The sequence below is a fragment of the Microchirus variegatus genome (assembly GCF_963457635.1).
Source record: "Microchirus variegatus genome assembly, chromosome: 14".
In the NCBI taxonomy this organism is placed as follows: Eukaryota; Metazoa; Chordata; class Actinopteri; order Pleuronectiformes; family Soleidae; genus Microchirus; species Microchirus variegatus.
The window spans coordinates 5,045,926-5,059,981 of NC_139815.1; the positions used below are offsets into that span (position 1 = coordinate 5,045,926).

Genomic DNA, 14,056 nt, shown 5'->3' on the forward strand with positions numbered 1-14,056 from the left:
CAATCCCAAAAATGTGGGTTATTCTCCGACAATTACCAGGGAAATGTCTAACAGGTGTATTTTAGTCCAGACACTGTGACACATACACGGAGTCTGCGCTACGGTCAAACTATCCTCAAATTAAAGCTGAAAGTATGCAGTTAAAGAACATCTTTTCGTTTGTTTCATTTCAAATTCATTGTAGTGGTGTATAGAGCCAAAAAGAAGAGAATTGTGTTGATCCCAATATTTACAGACCTGAATGTAAGTACCTGCAGGGATCAACAGTGCTTTTCATTCACAGCTAATAGTTGTGTAAGATAAGAACCAATTCCTGGAGATTCAATAATCAAATGGAGCCAGCATCATTTCTCAACTTCTCCTTTATAGGAGCTACTACTAAGCTACATAACTGTAGCAGCTGTGGTGCATTTTAACAGTGTCATGTGTTAAAGGCACCTCTGGATGACATACTGTATGACAACAAACTATAAACAGAATATATACATATTTAAGCTGACTCTTAGGACTGCTTAATTTTCCAAATTGTATGTATGTATCACAGTCAAATAAATATATTCTATAAATAAGTATTTATCTTTATAATATTACAATTATGTATATTTCTTATATACATACCAGCACAGGAAAAGCCTCAGTTAGGGACCCTCGTTCCAACAGCGAAGAGAATTTGTAGAATTCATTAGCTCTGTACGCTTTCTGTTTGACCAGGTGCACTGCATGCAGAACAAACTTTGATGACACTTCTCCTGATTGAGATGTCACTGTAATCTCTGTAGGAGAGAGAAGAAAAGGGCATGAGGGTGAAAAGGCAAGAGCAAAATCTGACTTTTCTGTTGTTGGGCCCAGTCATGATAGACTGTTGAGGGTAAGGGTAATCCTATAACGATGTTCAGAGTCACACTGCACTGTGAGTCAATGGAGATTTAGAACTTGTGTACACCTGGCCTGGTGAGTGTCATAATTCTGTTGTGGTTTTGGTAACATTAGAGGTAACACAGTTTCAAAATGTATTTGTGTTTTGGGTTTTGAAGTGAAATATCAACAAGCAAATGAAGAATGCGGCAACGACATAAACCAATTTAAAGACATCTGTATTAGAAATGCACGTTACTCGACTTTTTGCCAACGTCATATCTGCCGACACTGATATCATGCCGATAATATTGTGCATCCCTAATCTGTATTTATTTCAATCTGCAGCCTTACATTAGAATTCTTACACAATGGACCTTCAATTATTAAGACAACAGCTTTGAACTGAAACTAAAACTGCATAGACAATAGAAAGTGAGTTAAGAATGACACTTACCTGCCCAGGAGGCTCCCTGAGGAACAGTGATAAAGTGGCGTCTGATCTGGCCTGGTCTGAAGTGCATGTCTGAGAAGCACACCTCCTGATTACGACCATCTTTCACTCTGACAAAAGATTAAACAGAGCTGTCAGACAAAGACACTCATGCATAACTGTTAGTGCAATGTACACAAGAACTCACTTGGTTGGGATTATAACTGTGATTGGGACTCTGAACAGTGGGCCACAAGTTGGTGCTGCTGTATCGTACCCACACACCTTGACAAACACATTCATGTTAATCATATTCAGGATATGGACAGAAGCTAGAGCTCGAAACACCTTACTTCACCAACTCTCTCAATGTACCTCTGTGTAGTGCACTCCCTCTCTCAGTCCAACGGGATCGATGCGGACATTGACATGGCGACACTGATTCATCAGCTCTAGGTGAGAGGGGCACTGGACCCATGGGGCAGAACACGTGAGTGCCAAGTGCAGCTGCAAGGAGATTCGCTCCGAGTTTTCTGTTAAAAGAGACAACACAAGAATACGTCACGGTCACTTGGTCAACATGCTGCTTGCATATTACTGTGATGCAGGGAAGATAACTTAATGATATTTACTGTTTCCAATATATAAGTATTTATAATAAAAAAAATGATATTGCCTAGAACATCAAAAAATAAAATGAAAATTGCAGCCTTTAGGTTTCTCACGAATTAGGTGAACATGGCTGCCCAAATGTTCACCTCATACCCACCTTATATGTACACCCATCACAACTCATCTCAATAGGCAGATGGGGGCACCGGACCTCAAAACATGCATCCAAAAATAAAAATCATACCACAAGGAGCATGATGCTCATTCCCTCTCCTGTGCAGAACAAAGTTGTCTGACACCAGGGATATTTAGTCAATCACATACCTAATTTGCTGGACAGGACAGGTTTAAAAAACACAAGTATAAACATCACCTGTGTTCTCTGGGAATATGGGTTCAATTCCAACTCCATGGTCTGAAGGTGCAAGAACTTGGCCTGGATCTCTGAGGTAAATGCCTCTCTGTGTTCCAATGCTTATGGAGAAGCCAAGGTTATTTGTGGGTGAAGAGTTGTGTTGAGTGAGGTAGTCTAATGCCTTGTCCACCTGTGCAGAAAACAGGGGAAGCAGTGAAGGCAACAGCAAAACAAAACAACAAAACATATGACTGATATGAGAACCACGGTTACTTAACCTGGATTATTCCATGGCCCTGTGCAAAAACTTCAATGTCGTCAACCTTCAAAGCTGTGTTTTCCAGCGCTCTCCTGAGCGCTGGAACAGAGGGACGGATTCCATTCTGCTTAAGTCCTTTAGCAAACAAGCGCAACAGCCACATACTAGCATCAGATTTTGAATCTCCCATTGCTCCAGATGTTACCATATCTAATTTCAGTTCATGCCCCTGGACATACCTGAGAGGATTAGTGCAATGCCTCCACAGGCATTGGGAGATGACATGGATGTGCCATTCATAAGCTGGGTACCACGGAGAGTCCAATTGGGCACAGATGCAATTGCACCACCAGGGGCACTGATGCTGACCCCCAGGGCCCCATCTGTAGTGGGGCCCCTGGATGACCAGGTGTATTGATTGGGAGGCAGCTTCTCCCTCAGGGAATACTCTGCCACCATCATGTCTGGAGTCACATATGCCCCAACTCCTGTGGAAAAAATTGGAGAGCAGAAATTAATGCAAATTCTATATTTAAAAGGATTCCCAATTTTAGACCTATGCAACCAGGCTATGTGAGCTGTCCCATCAGTAACAGAATTGTATAAACACTATTGCAGCTATTTTTTTTCAGTCCTACGTTTACTTTATTGTTTTTTAGGTTTTACTTCTATGGTGTCCTAATGCCAACTCCTCCCTTTTCTATCCATGATCCATGATTTTTTACTCTGTTAATTATTTATTAGCTTATTCACATCTTGGTCTAAGTAAAGCTAATCATTTCCAGCATAGTTTATTTGTGTTGCTGCTGATGGGCAAAGGCCCTTAGACTTAGAGTCAGTTTTTATCCAAGTGAAGTTATCTACAAATTCTGTAATTAAGCAAAGATAAAGGTCAACTGAGCAAGCAGTTATCATGACATAAATCCAATTACCTAGACTAAACTAGACAAGTCTAAAATTAGACCCATCTTTTTTTAAAGAGAGAAAAAAAGAGCAAGTAGTTTTTCAATCCATTCAAAGAGGCTTAACATTAATTTCTAAAAACAGTTGCAGCCAGTGAACTGCAGCCTCATCGCATTGCTCATGCTCACTGGGGCTTGCAACAGCTGCAAGCAAGCCTCATTGGCTCTTAAACAGTGACAGAGGGCAGAATTTTACTCATGGCAATGAGGCAAGTATAGCAACGGTCTAGTCTTTGCTGGGGGTTGGTAACTTTCCTGTTCCCTTGATAAAGCTCTCTTTATTGTGTATTGTGCTGGGAGCTCATTTGTTGGTATAAGCACACTCCATTCGGAAGCAAACTACTACTACTTTCCCAATGCTTCAGTAACGGTGGGTGGTTGCACGCACGCACGCACGCACGCACGCACACACTCATGCCGTCTTCAGTGTTAATCGGTGCGAGTGAACGAGACTGTGAAAAAAGCAAGTTTAAAGCGGCATCGTCTTCGAATAAGTCCGCTGTGTGAGATCATTTAGGATTCAGCAAAGACTGCGATGAGAATGCAGGGTTTCGCCCAGAAAACCTGCTAAGCCCGGTGGTAGGACCTCTCGGGGCCCACCGGCGGCCCATGGCGTTTTTGTAAAAAAAAAAATAATTTAAGTTTACAGGAAATGTTTTAATTATGACTATTATATGTTCTTGTAAGACATTTATTAACGATACTTAAACACCAACTATAGAGTCTTGCAAAAAGACACTCTTGAAATAAAATAAATAATATACATTTTTTTTCACTTAAGTTAAATATTAATTAAGTAATCGGCCAGTGAATCTTAAAACAAGCCATGCGATGGTCACATTTAAAAGTAAAATAAAGCAAAAGAGGTAGTGCCCCCTCATTCGCCTCATCTGATGCAGACAAACGGCCCTTTTATTTCTACGCACCGCCCCTGCGCTGTTCTCTTCTCCCTCTCCTGCGCCGTTCATCCCTCTGCGATTATGCGTCATGTCATATCTAAAGCAGACTGGATCATTTCTCTACGTGTTTTATCCCCACATAAAAATAATGATCTATATGACGAGGATGGAGTACAGTCACGATGAAGTGCAGGTGATCCGAGTAGATCTGAGTAAAACATGACAGACTCTGAAGAGCAGAGCGAAATTTTTCATCGTTTTCAGTCCGTGGTCTTAATCTTTGTGAAAGAAGATGCTTTAGCGCTGTAATTAAGGGTATAACGGATGCATCAGATGAGCTGATCTCTTTAGTTAACTGCTCAAAGAGAGACAATGTTCTCTGGTGCGAACTGAATGTCGCTGGGAGTTCATAATCTGTGCTTGGTTTTTGCGCAGAGACTTTCCAGCATTTAACAGGTGCTGTTCCACTGTGAACTCGCTCTGTTTCGACCGCCGAATTATCAGTGCATCCCTAAATATAACATCGTTATTGACAAGAACAATGTAACTGTAATAATGACGCACTTTGTAGTGTGATTTGGGTTTCAATCGGCACCTGGACAAGCGTGCGCTGCGCTGATTACATGGGGGCGCATGCGCTCTTGTTCCCCGGTATCGAAAAAGCCATGGTGTATAAAAAAAATCTATTTTAAATAAATAAACAAGCAACGCTAAGCCTGGTGGGGGGAAACCCTGGAATGAGAAAATGAATGTCAACAAACAAACCACGCTGTGCAAGCATCTGTTATGCAGCGCAGTGAAGCTGGTTTGAAGTTGGATATTGGACAAAAACTCGCTCTACAGCGCCACCCTGAGCAAGCGTCTCATTTACATCGTCATCACCCGTCTCTTTCTCTTGGAGCAGCATGGTGTATTTGTAGTTGTAGTTCCTGCGAGTGGGTTAAAATGTTGTTTATTTTTATTGGATAGCACTAAACTTTATTTATTTTTTATTTGTGTGGTTTCATGTTTGCTGTTTCATTTGATCTGATGTGTAATGCAGTGCACTATTGTTACCGAACCGTGGAGAAACTGTACTGCTGCATCCCTAACATACATACACATATATACATATCAAAAACGTACTTCACTTTTAATTCATCATTTGATGCCTCCCCAGTTTCAATCACATACTGTATGTTTCGCTATATATTTGTTTATACAGTGTGTGTGTGTACCTATGACACTACTAGTAGTTCCCCCTGGACAGCCAACTGTAGAGAGGCAGGGGCCATTGTTTCCTGCACTTGAAACAAATATGACGTTGTGCTTCTGCACAGCCTCTGTGATCACATCACAAATTCTCCTGAAAAACAAAAAGAGACAAAAAGAGTGAGAATAAGTCCACACAAATCAACCCACACACTACTCTGCCTTATTTACCCTGAATTGGGCCAGTGGGTGGCTTCCCCATAGCTGTAGTTAACCAGGTCACACTTGTAGTTGATAACTTCAATCATCTTAAAGTGACAAAATAGAAGAAAAAAATTAAAAAATAAAGCTTAAACATTTAAAACAGCTTGTAGGGTTAAAGACATTTGAGTTTGGGATACACACCGCACGGATAAGTCCTGTGCCTGTTTCCATGGTGCTAAGACGAGTGTCTCCTATCTTCAGGGCTAGGATTTGGGCACCGGGGGCAACTCCATTGCGCTCTGGTTCCTCTGGGAAGTAACCTGCTGCTATGCTTGCTACGTGTGTTCCATGAGCCCCTTGAACACCATGCAAGCATTTTAGACTGGATATAAAAAGTAGTCTGCTAAAAATGCAACCTTAACTGTTTTAATTGACTGAGTGACCTTACCTCCACTGGTGACAATGCAGAGTGTGTTTCCCTCATCATATATATTAACAGAGTAATTAAGCATCTCTGCATTTCCTAAAGTGGCATACTGTTGTGTCTCTCTGTAAGAACACAGTACACTGCACTGAGACAGTTCTCCACATTCTGAAGTGTCCACTATGGCCCTGGAGAAAACAGAAATATGACATGATGTTACCACTGTTAAAAAAATGTATAGGAAATCGAATAGATGGAGAATAAAAATGTAGTGTTCGTACCTCCATGTGACGCCGTCATGCCAAAGCACACAGTCATAAACAGGACCAGGATCAGTGTACTTCTTTTCTAGTGCTGCCAGCAGCTCTGCCTGACTTTGCAGCTCTTCTTTCTGCAACTTCTCCATCTGGTGAGCAAAAGCAGGAAGAATTGGTAGTGTGAAAAGGGAACTAGAGCAGTAAGATGAGTAGTCATCAATATTAAACTCCAGTGTATATGGAACCTGTGATGGTGTAGAGTGAGAGAGGTCAAACTCTTCTGTCTTGCGAGAAACCTCAGCGACTGCTGCTCTATGTGATGGGTCCCATATCTTCTCCTTTCTCTCTTTCTAGTGAACAAACATAAGAGTGCATTAGGTTTGTGTTTCATTTACATAAGTGAAAAACCTTTTCACTAACTTTTTAACTGAGTCATTTATTTTTATTACAAAGGTTACATTTGTATATCCATTCGATGTCATTAGAAAAACAAGCATATGAGACACACACACACTACAAACTAATTTATCAACCAATTTCCACCTGTACAAGTTTCCAAGCTACATATTATCATGTACAATCATAGTGTTACAAAATAAAAGCCAAGAGCTTTAGTAGTTCAGTAGTAGTAGAGAGATGTCCTGTTTTCCTACCTGTATTCTTTCCTTAAGAGCCTTGGGAAAGAACTCATAGCCATTTTTAACTCCAATGTGATATTTCCCTGATGGATTGACCCAGGCAGTAGGGATCTGGACAACATAAAAAGACAGTATGACATTAAAGATGTAAATAGTAGACCAAGTGTGGATCAGATGATCTATGTGTATGTCTATTTCTGAAGTCAGCCTTGGTGCAGAATTACAGCCACGACAAGCCAGTCCCTAAATGAGCTTCCCTAAAACGAGTAGTTATATGTCGCTTTAAATATGCAAATGAGGGACTTCCAGTGGGACGGTAAAGACCCAGATACATTTCCTGCAGGAAACTCATTTATCAAAAGAACATAAGAAATTAAAGAAATTTGGATTCAAAAACACTTTTCATAGTTCACACACAGTTTTTTTTAATGGTGAATTTCATTAGAAGGAAAGTATCAAGTACTAATGGGGGTGTTTTACAGCACCCATGTTTCAAAGGTGACAGATGACAGACAGGAATCTCAGCACATCGTTTTATTCGTACCGAATAAAATGATTGGCCACACTTTTATCAAAAATATATGAGAATTGGACTCCCAGCCTCTGCGACTAAACCGTTGCAACGTATCCAGAACGCTGCAGTGCGCCTCGTTTTCAATATACCCAAATTCTCCCATGTGACCCCCCTCCTCCGTGACCTCTACTGACTTCCTGTTGCGGCCCGCATCAGATTTAAGACCATGGTGCTGGCCTTCAAGGCCATCAACCGAACTGCACCAGTCTACCTCCAAACACTGATCTCGAGCACTTAGCTTTACTACATCAGCCGGCCGTCTGGTACCGCCATCCCTGAGAGCAAACAAAGGCCGCACAACGAAGTCCCGACTCTTTTTTGCTCTGGCACCTCAGTGGTGGAACGAACTTCCGACCAATGTCAGGACAGCAGATTCGCTCGCCATCTTTCGCACAAGACTCAAGACTCACTTGTTCTGACTTCACCTTGACCCTACATAGCACTGACCTAAAGTACTAATATGCACTTATAGGTTCCTACCTTCAGCACTTGTATCATAGCACTTATGGAAAGTATCCTCGATAAATAGCTACTTTGCTCTGATGAGAGCTTGAATATTGTTTCTATCTTTTCTACTTTATCAACAGAGATATGTTGCAGTTTCTTTCTTGTGAAAAATGTACTTATTGTAGGGTGACCACCTGCAAATAAGCCCAAGGGGTGACAAGGGGTATGTTTCTCAGGGACAATGTGGGACACCTGGCATGGCGGTGCCCCCACCTCACGGGCAGACTCACTAATAGTGGTTTACTAATTTCTAGCACATACCAGCTTACATGGTATATTAACCACTTCTTCCCTGACCCTCTTTTTTGAGTCCCTGCTCGAAAATGACATGCCCAAACTAAATAGAGTAAATATCTGCAGTTAGAAGCTCTATGTGGATTATCTTGGTATCAAAATGAAGATAACACTTGTGAGATTTCACCAGAGGTGTAAGTTTTACTGTAGATGCCACTGTGTCAGAGTAAATGTACATGGAACACAGCATGACTGAAGGATTGTTTTCTCTCGCCTAAAAAAATATTGGATTTTAAAGCAAATATCACCTTAAAAATATGCAGTAGGAGCTTAAAAACACACGGAGGTCATGTAACAACATGTGGACATGAGCTGTGCAAAGTCTGATGCTGCTGAAATAAAGCAGAGTGAAATTACAGATGTCTTAGTAAAGAGATGTCTAGGCGTTCTCACTTTTGGCACAGCTTGGCACCATCTGTGCTATTTGAGATTTCTAGGTACGAAATTATTTAAAAAACAATTTAATTTTATCTATATGTCACTACAGATCTAAAAAGAACTTGTTTTGAAAAAAAAAAAAAGTATGATAACTTAGTATGATAAATCGATGCTCCCTGTGCGGTGCGTAATAACAACTGAAGGTGCTCTGCAGCGCCATAGCTCTCGCTTACCTTGGTCAATTAGGGTGATTGACAGCTCATTTTAAACCTCTAAACTGGTAGAATCAAAACTCCAAATGCGTGAGAATCACTTAATTAGCGAGTCAAAAGGACATAAATGCATATGACGCATTTGTGCGGACATTCGCCTTTCTCTAATCAGAACGATCTAATGTCGCTCTGTAATGATTAATCAGACCGGGAGTTGTCCCCAAAGCATGCTGGAAAGTGTAGTTCTTCATTAGTAGTGGTTTTGTTCCAGTGGAAATAATTTGTTTTGATAAACAGCAAAGGTAAGACGACATTTCTGCTTGTATTTCTTGAAAGTCCAGTTGTTGTTTTGCTCTTATTTTGGGGCTAGATCTGTGAATCTTGGTTGTAGAGTGATAACAATGGTACCGCTGGAATCTGTAGATTCTCCGCTGTCCAGCTGACACGTTTTTTTTGTTAACATAATCACGCTGACGCTCCGGTGATGCTTCTCATGAGGGGTAAATGAAAACAAAAAAATCTTTGTTTGTTTTTCTGATTAACTTTTTTTCTGTTTTTCTATCTAATATTTGATTTTCCTGTTTTTTGGAGTAATGTATTACGGTTATGTTTTTGCTGGAGTTTGTCTGTCTGTTTGTGTCTGTCTGTCTGTTAGTTAGCAACATAACTCGAAAAGTCACGGACGGATTTGGATGGAATATCAGGAGTTTTCGATAATTCAGAAAAACGGGAAAAAAAAATTTGCACGAAAAACAGAAAAAAAATCTGCACAAAAAACAGAAAAAAAATTACTCCAAAAAACAGGAAAAGTATTACTTAGAAAATCAGGAAAATAATTGACAGAAAAACAGGGGAAAAAAATATTTGTCAGAAAAACAGAAACAAAAATATTCAAAAAACAAACCGAAAATTAATTACTCATAAAAACGTGAATGCAATACACTTCCGAATATATGTTTTTTTACTCACCTTAAGTATTCGACCAGACAGGCCTGTGATTGTCCCATCTTTAAGTTCCACCACTGTGGTCATGTTCACATCACCGCTGCCTGTTGTATCGATAATATCGATGATCTTTGGCTTCCCTTCAGTTGTGGCCTAAAGAAGTAAAAAATAAATTAAATTATTTCAACTTAAGAATATCAAACCAGGCCTGGAAAAACTAATTCATACTTTTGGCTTTGATAAAATTGACCACAACAATCTACTTTTAACAGGACTTCCTCAAGCTGGTGTCAATATCCCTGTGGATGAACAGCTCTTTACAACAAAGGCAAGATGCAGCTTCATCCATTACATCGTCAGCAAACCAGACACATTTGGCATCAAGTTCTAGCCTACTGCTGATGTCCATCCTGAATACATGGTGAATGGTGCGCAATACCTGGAAGGAGACGAGACGCAGAGGACAGCTCAGATGCTTAGAGAGAGTGTGGTGTTGGTATTGGTGGAGCCTTACACAGGAAAGGGCAGGGATATCACGAAAGATAACTTTTTTTTTACTTCACTTGAGTTGTAAAAACATTACAAGCCAAGAAAACGAGCCTGGCTGGCACAGCCAATAAAACCAGAAGAGAGCTTCCTCTGTTCGTAAAGACACAAATGCAGCTGTTCACCACACAGATGCTGAAAACGCATCACTCACTGTCTACTAGGGCTGCATCGATTACGTCGAATACAAAAATTTGTTGTGTTATTGTTATTGTAAATCACACACGGGCCACTTCAAGCTCAGTTGTAACTGCAGTGTAAACAAACACGACCAAACACACACTCGAACTACCAGAACTAGCTACAGGAAGTGCTGGGGGCAGTGTTGCTTGCTGTTTACATCCCGCAAGGAAGCAGAGAAGAAGAACGCAGGAATAATGGTGGAAACAGACAAAGAGTCTCGTAAACTCCGATCCAAAGTTTGGGAACATTTCACTGAAAATAAACCAGCGAAACGCGTTAAATGCTTGTTCCATGGTAGCACTACAGCGATTCACGAACACGTTAAACGCCGACACCCCGGAGGCACTATATCATCACTATCCACAGAGAATCGAGTTCACAACACAAATAACTTCGATACCTCGTAGATATTTTTAAATCACATGCTCAGTTACAGGGGTGGCCGGTGTATAGGGACGATTTGGGCGACGCCCTCACAACTGGGAGGAGAAAGATAATTTTTTTCCTCAGCAATTCCAAAGATCCTTAGTACTAATATTCCTTTCAGCCGTCTCTGCCAGCAAATGTAGTTATTATCAGTGTTCCAGACATATTGTCTGTCATTGTCCGATCAGATTCGTCAGATTCAAGTCACGTTTTATGGTTCCGCCTCTTCTGGGGCGATTTGACTGACGTGAAAAATCGCCCAAAAATTCTCCGATTGACTCTCTAAAACTTTTTTTTTGAAAAACATACCCTCCAATGCATTTTTAATGATGATTTATGTGCATGCACTAACATTCTTGCGTCAATGTAAATTGAGCAAAGAGATGAGGGAATAACTTCTCTTCACTTCACGTCTCTCGATAAGTTGTTCGTCTCTCTGCTCGCGGCGTTCTCAGCGAAGCAAAGCTCACCATTTTAAAAATACACGGAGGATTGTGCTCGTTTAATCGGTCCCAGCCTGAACGTATAAGTACACGTAGTTTGACCAGTGCCACGGAGTTCACTCTTTCATACGTGTTAGCTGTTTATGGCTCGTAGCAGCGGACAGCAGTCATTTGAAGCTACGTTCGTTAGCTTGTTTGCTAACATTGTTGATGTTTGTATTGCTCTGCTCAGGGTTTAACTGCAGGTTAAACTTCACGCAAATCAGACAATCGGACTGTTTTGTGTAAGAAAATATTGTAAGATGCATTTATCAACACATTTAAAGATCAAATTCTGCACTTTCCTTTACACTTAATGAATAATTTGACTGCACTATCTTGTCATGTATGTGTGTTGTATGTATCTGGTAAAGGTTGTGAAAGCTCTTGATCCTTGGTCAGTTAATAAATACTTGACTTAATATGCTGCCCCTGTCTTTATGTGGTTGCTGGACACATCTTGTGTCCTGTTTAGCTATTTTACATCATAAATTAGATTCATGTAAATAATATTTGTTTATCAAGTTGCTATCTAGTGGACACAAGGAGGACTGTTAATCACCTAACAAATTGATACCGTCTTTCTTTATGCACCTATTGGATGGGTCACCTTAATCATTATCAGAAAAAATTGCCCCCCTTGAAATTTTCTTCAGGAGCCGCCACTGCTCAGTTATTTATTTACCAGACTACGATGCAAGTACATTAAACGTTTGTGTCATACGTCTGTCAGTCGGAACATCATGGAAGAAGCTAGCTTAGCGAGCAATAAATTAATTGAATCAAGTTGAATTACAGGCGAAGCTGCTTTGACATACTTTTAAAACCACAGGGATCACCGGTGACACCGCGGCGCATGTGTATTTTAAATTACCGTAACTCCTCGCTACTTCGTGCAATTTTAATCATTCCATCTACCCCTGAAAGTATATAAATATATCTATTATTATGGTGCTAATAGGGGTGTGACGAGATCTCGTGCCACGAGATCTCGCGAGATTAAACTTGACGATATTTCTCGTCGCGGTAAAAAACTGTCCCGCGAGATTTGTGACCTAAAGAAGTTGAAGGAAAAGAAGAATTTTTGTTTCAATTTGTGGAAGAAGAAGTTTATTAAAAGCTCATCCTTACATCAGGGTTTCCCCCAGTGTATTATAACCCTGGCGGGTTGCCAGCGTTGCTTGTTTATTTATTTAAAATAGATTTTTTTTTAAACAACACGGCTTTTTCTATACCGGGGAACAAGAGCGGATGCGCCCCCAAATAATCCGCGCAGCAAACGCTTGTCCGGGTGCCGATTGAAAACCAAGTCACACTATCAAGTCCGTCATTATTACGGTTACACCATTCTTAATAAAGATGTTATATCTAGGGATGCACCGATAATTCGGCGGTCGAAACACAGCTACAACACGGTGGAACGGCACCTGTTAAACGCTGGAAAGTCTCTGCACAAAAGTAAAACTTGGCTGCGCGCGGCACAGATGAACTCCCCGCAACATTCACTTCACAGCAGAGAACTTTCTCTCTCTTTAAGCAGTTAACTAAAGACATCAGCTGATCTGATGCATCTGTTATTCCCTTAATTAGAGCATTAAAGCGTCTTCTTTCACAGTCTTTCAGTGCGCTCTTGCTATTCAGAGTCTGTCACCATGTTTCACTCAGATCACCTGCACTTCATCGCGACTGTACTCCATCCTCGTCATAAAGATCATTATTCTTATGTGGGGATAAAACACGTAGAGAAATGATCCAGTCTGCTTTGGAAGAGACCGCTTGGAGACGCAGGAGCGCAGATCGAGGAACGGCGCAGGAGAGGGAGAAGTGAACAGCGCAGGGGCGTAGCGCAGAAATAAAAGGGCCGTTGGTCTGCACCAGATGAAGCAGATGAGGGGGCTATACCACTTTTATGTTTATGTTGCTTTATTTTACTTTTAAATTTAACCATTGCATGGCTTGTTTTAAGATTCACTGGCCGATTACTTAATTAATATTTAACTTATGTGAAAAAAATGTATATTATTTATTTAATTTCAAGAGTGTATTTTTGCAAGACTCTATAGTTGGTGTTTAAGTATTGTTAATAAATGTCTTACAATAACACATAATAGTCATAATTAAACATTTCCAGTTAACTTTTTATTTTTATTTTTTTACAAAAAAACGCCGTCGGCCGCCAGTGGGCCCGAGAGATACCACCGGGCTTAGCCGGTTTTCTGGGGGAAACCCTGCTTACATCATGCATGTAAAGAGTTATACATTTCAAAATGCATGTGCAACTTGTTTAAATAAATCTGTTGGTCCAGTCATATATATTGTCATTGTAATTTTCTCAAAATCTCGTCTCGTCTCGTCTCGTGAGCTGAGTGTATCGTCACACCCCTAGGTGCTAAAAGGGTTAATTTCAACCCCTGTCAATT

General features: G+C 40.6%; 1 protein-coding gene across 1 annotated transcript in view; it reads right to left on the reverse strand.

Moving 5' to 3' along the window:
- tpp2 (tripeptidyl peptidase 2) overlaps positions 1-14,056 on the reverse strand; it is a gene marked incomplete at its 5' end in the record, with an annotated part of 35,335 nt that overhangs the window by 14,855 nt on the left and 6,424 nt on the right. The window contains 15 exons of the mRNA XM_083900514.1: positions 619-773; positions 1,313-1,419; positions 1,497-1,573; positions 1,664-1,821; positions 2,274-2,445; positions 2,534-2,649; positions 2,754-3,002; positions 5,593-5,720; positions 5,798-5,874; positions 5,972-6,126; positions 6,219-6,382; positions 6,476-6,600; positions 6,697-6,801; positions 7,105-7,200; positions 10,024-10,152. Of these exons, the coding sequence (XP_083756640.1) occupies positions 619-773; positions 1,313-1,419; positions 1,497-1,573; positions 1,664-1,821; positions 2,274-2,445; positions 2,534-2,649; positions 2,754-3,002; positions 5,593-5,720; positions 5,798-5,874; positions 5,972-6,126; positions 6,219-6,382; positions 6,476-6,600; positions 6,697-6,801; positions 7,105-7,200; positions 10,024-10,152 (2,013 nt within the window). The remainder of the gene's footprint in view (positions 1-618; positions 774-1,312; positions 1,420-1,496; positions 1,574-1,663; positions 1,822-2,273; positions 2,446-2,533; positions 2,650-2,753; positions 3,003-5,592; positions 5,721-5,797; positions 5,875-5,971; positions 6,127-6,218; positions 6,383-6,475; positions 6,601-6,696; positions 6,802-7,104; positions 7,201-10,023; positions 10,153-14,056) is intronic.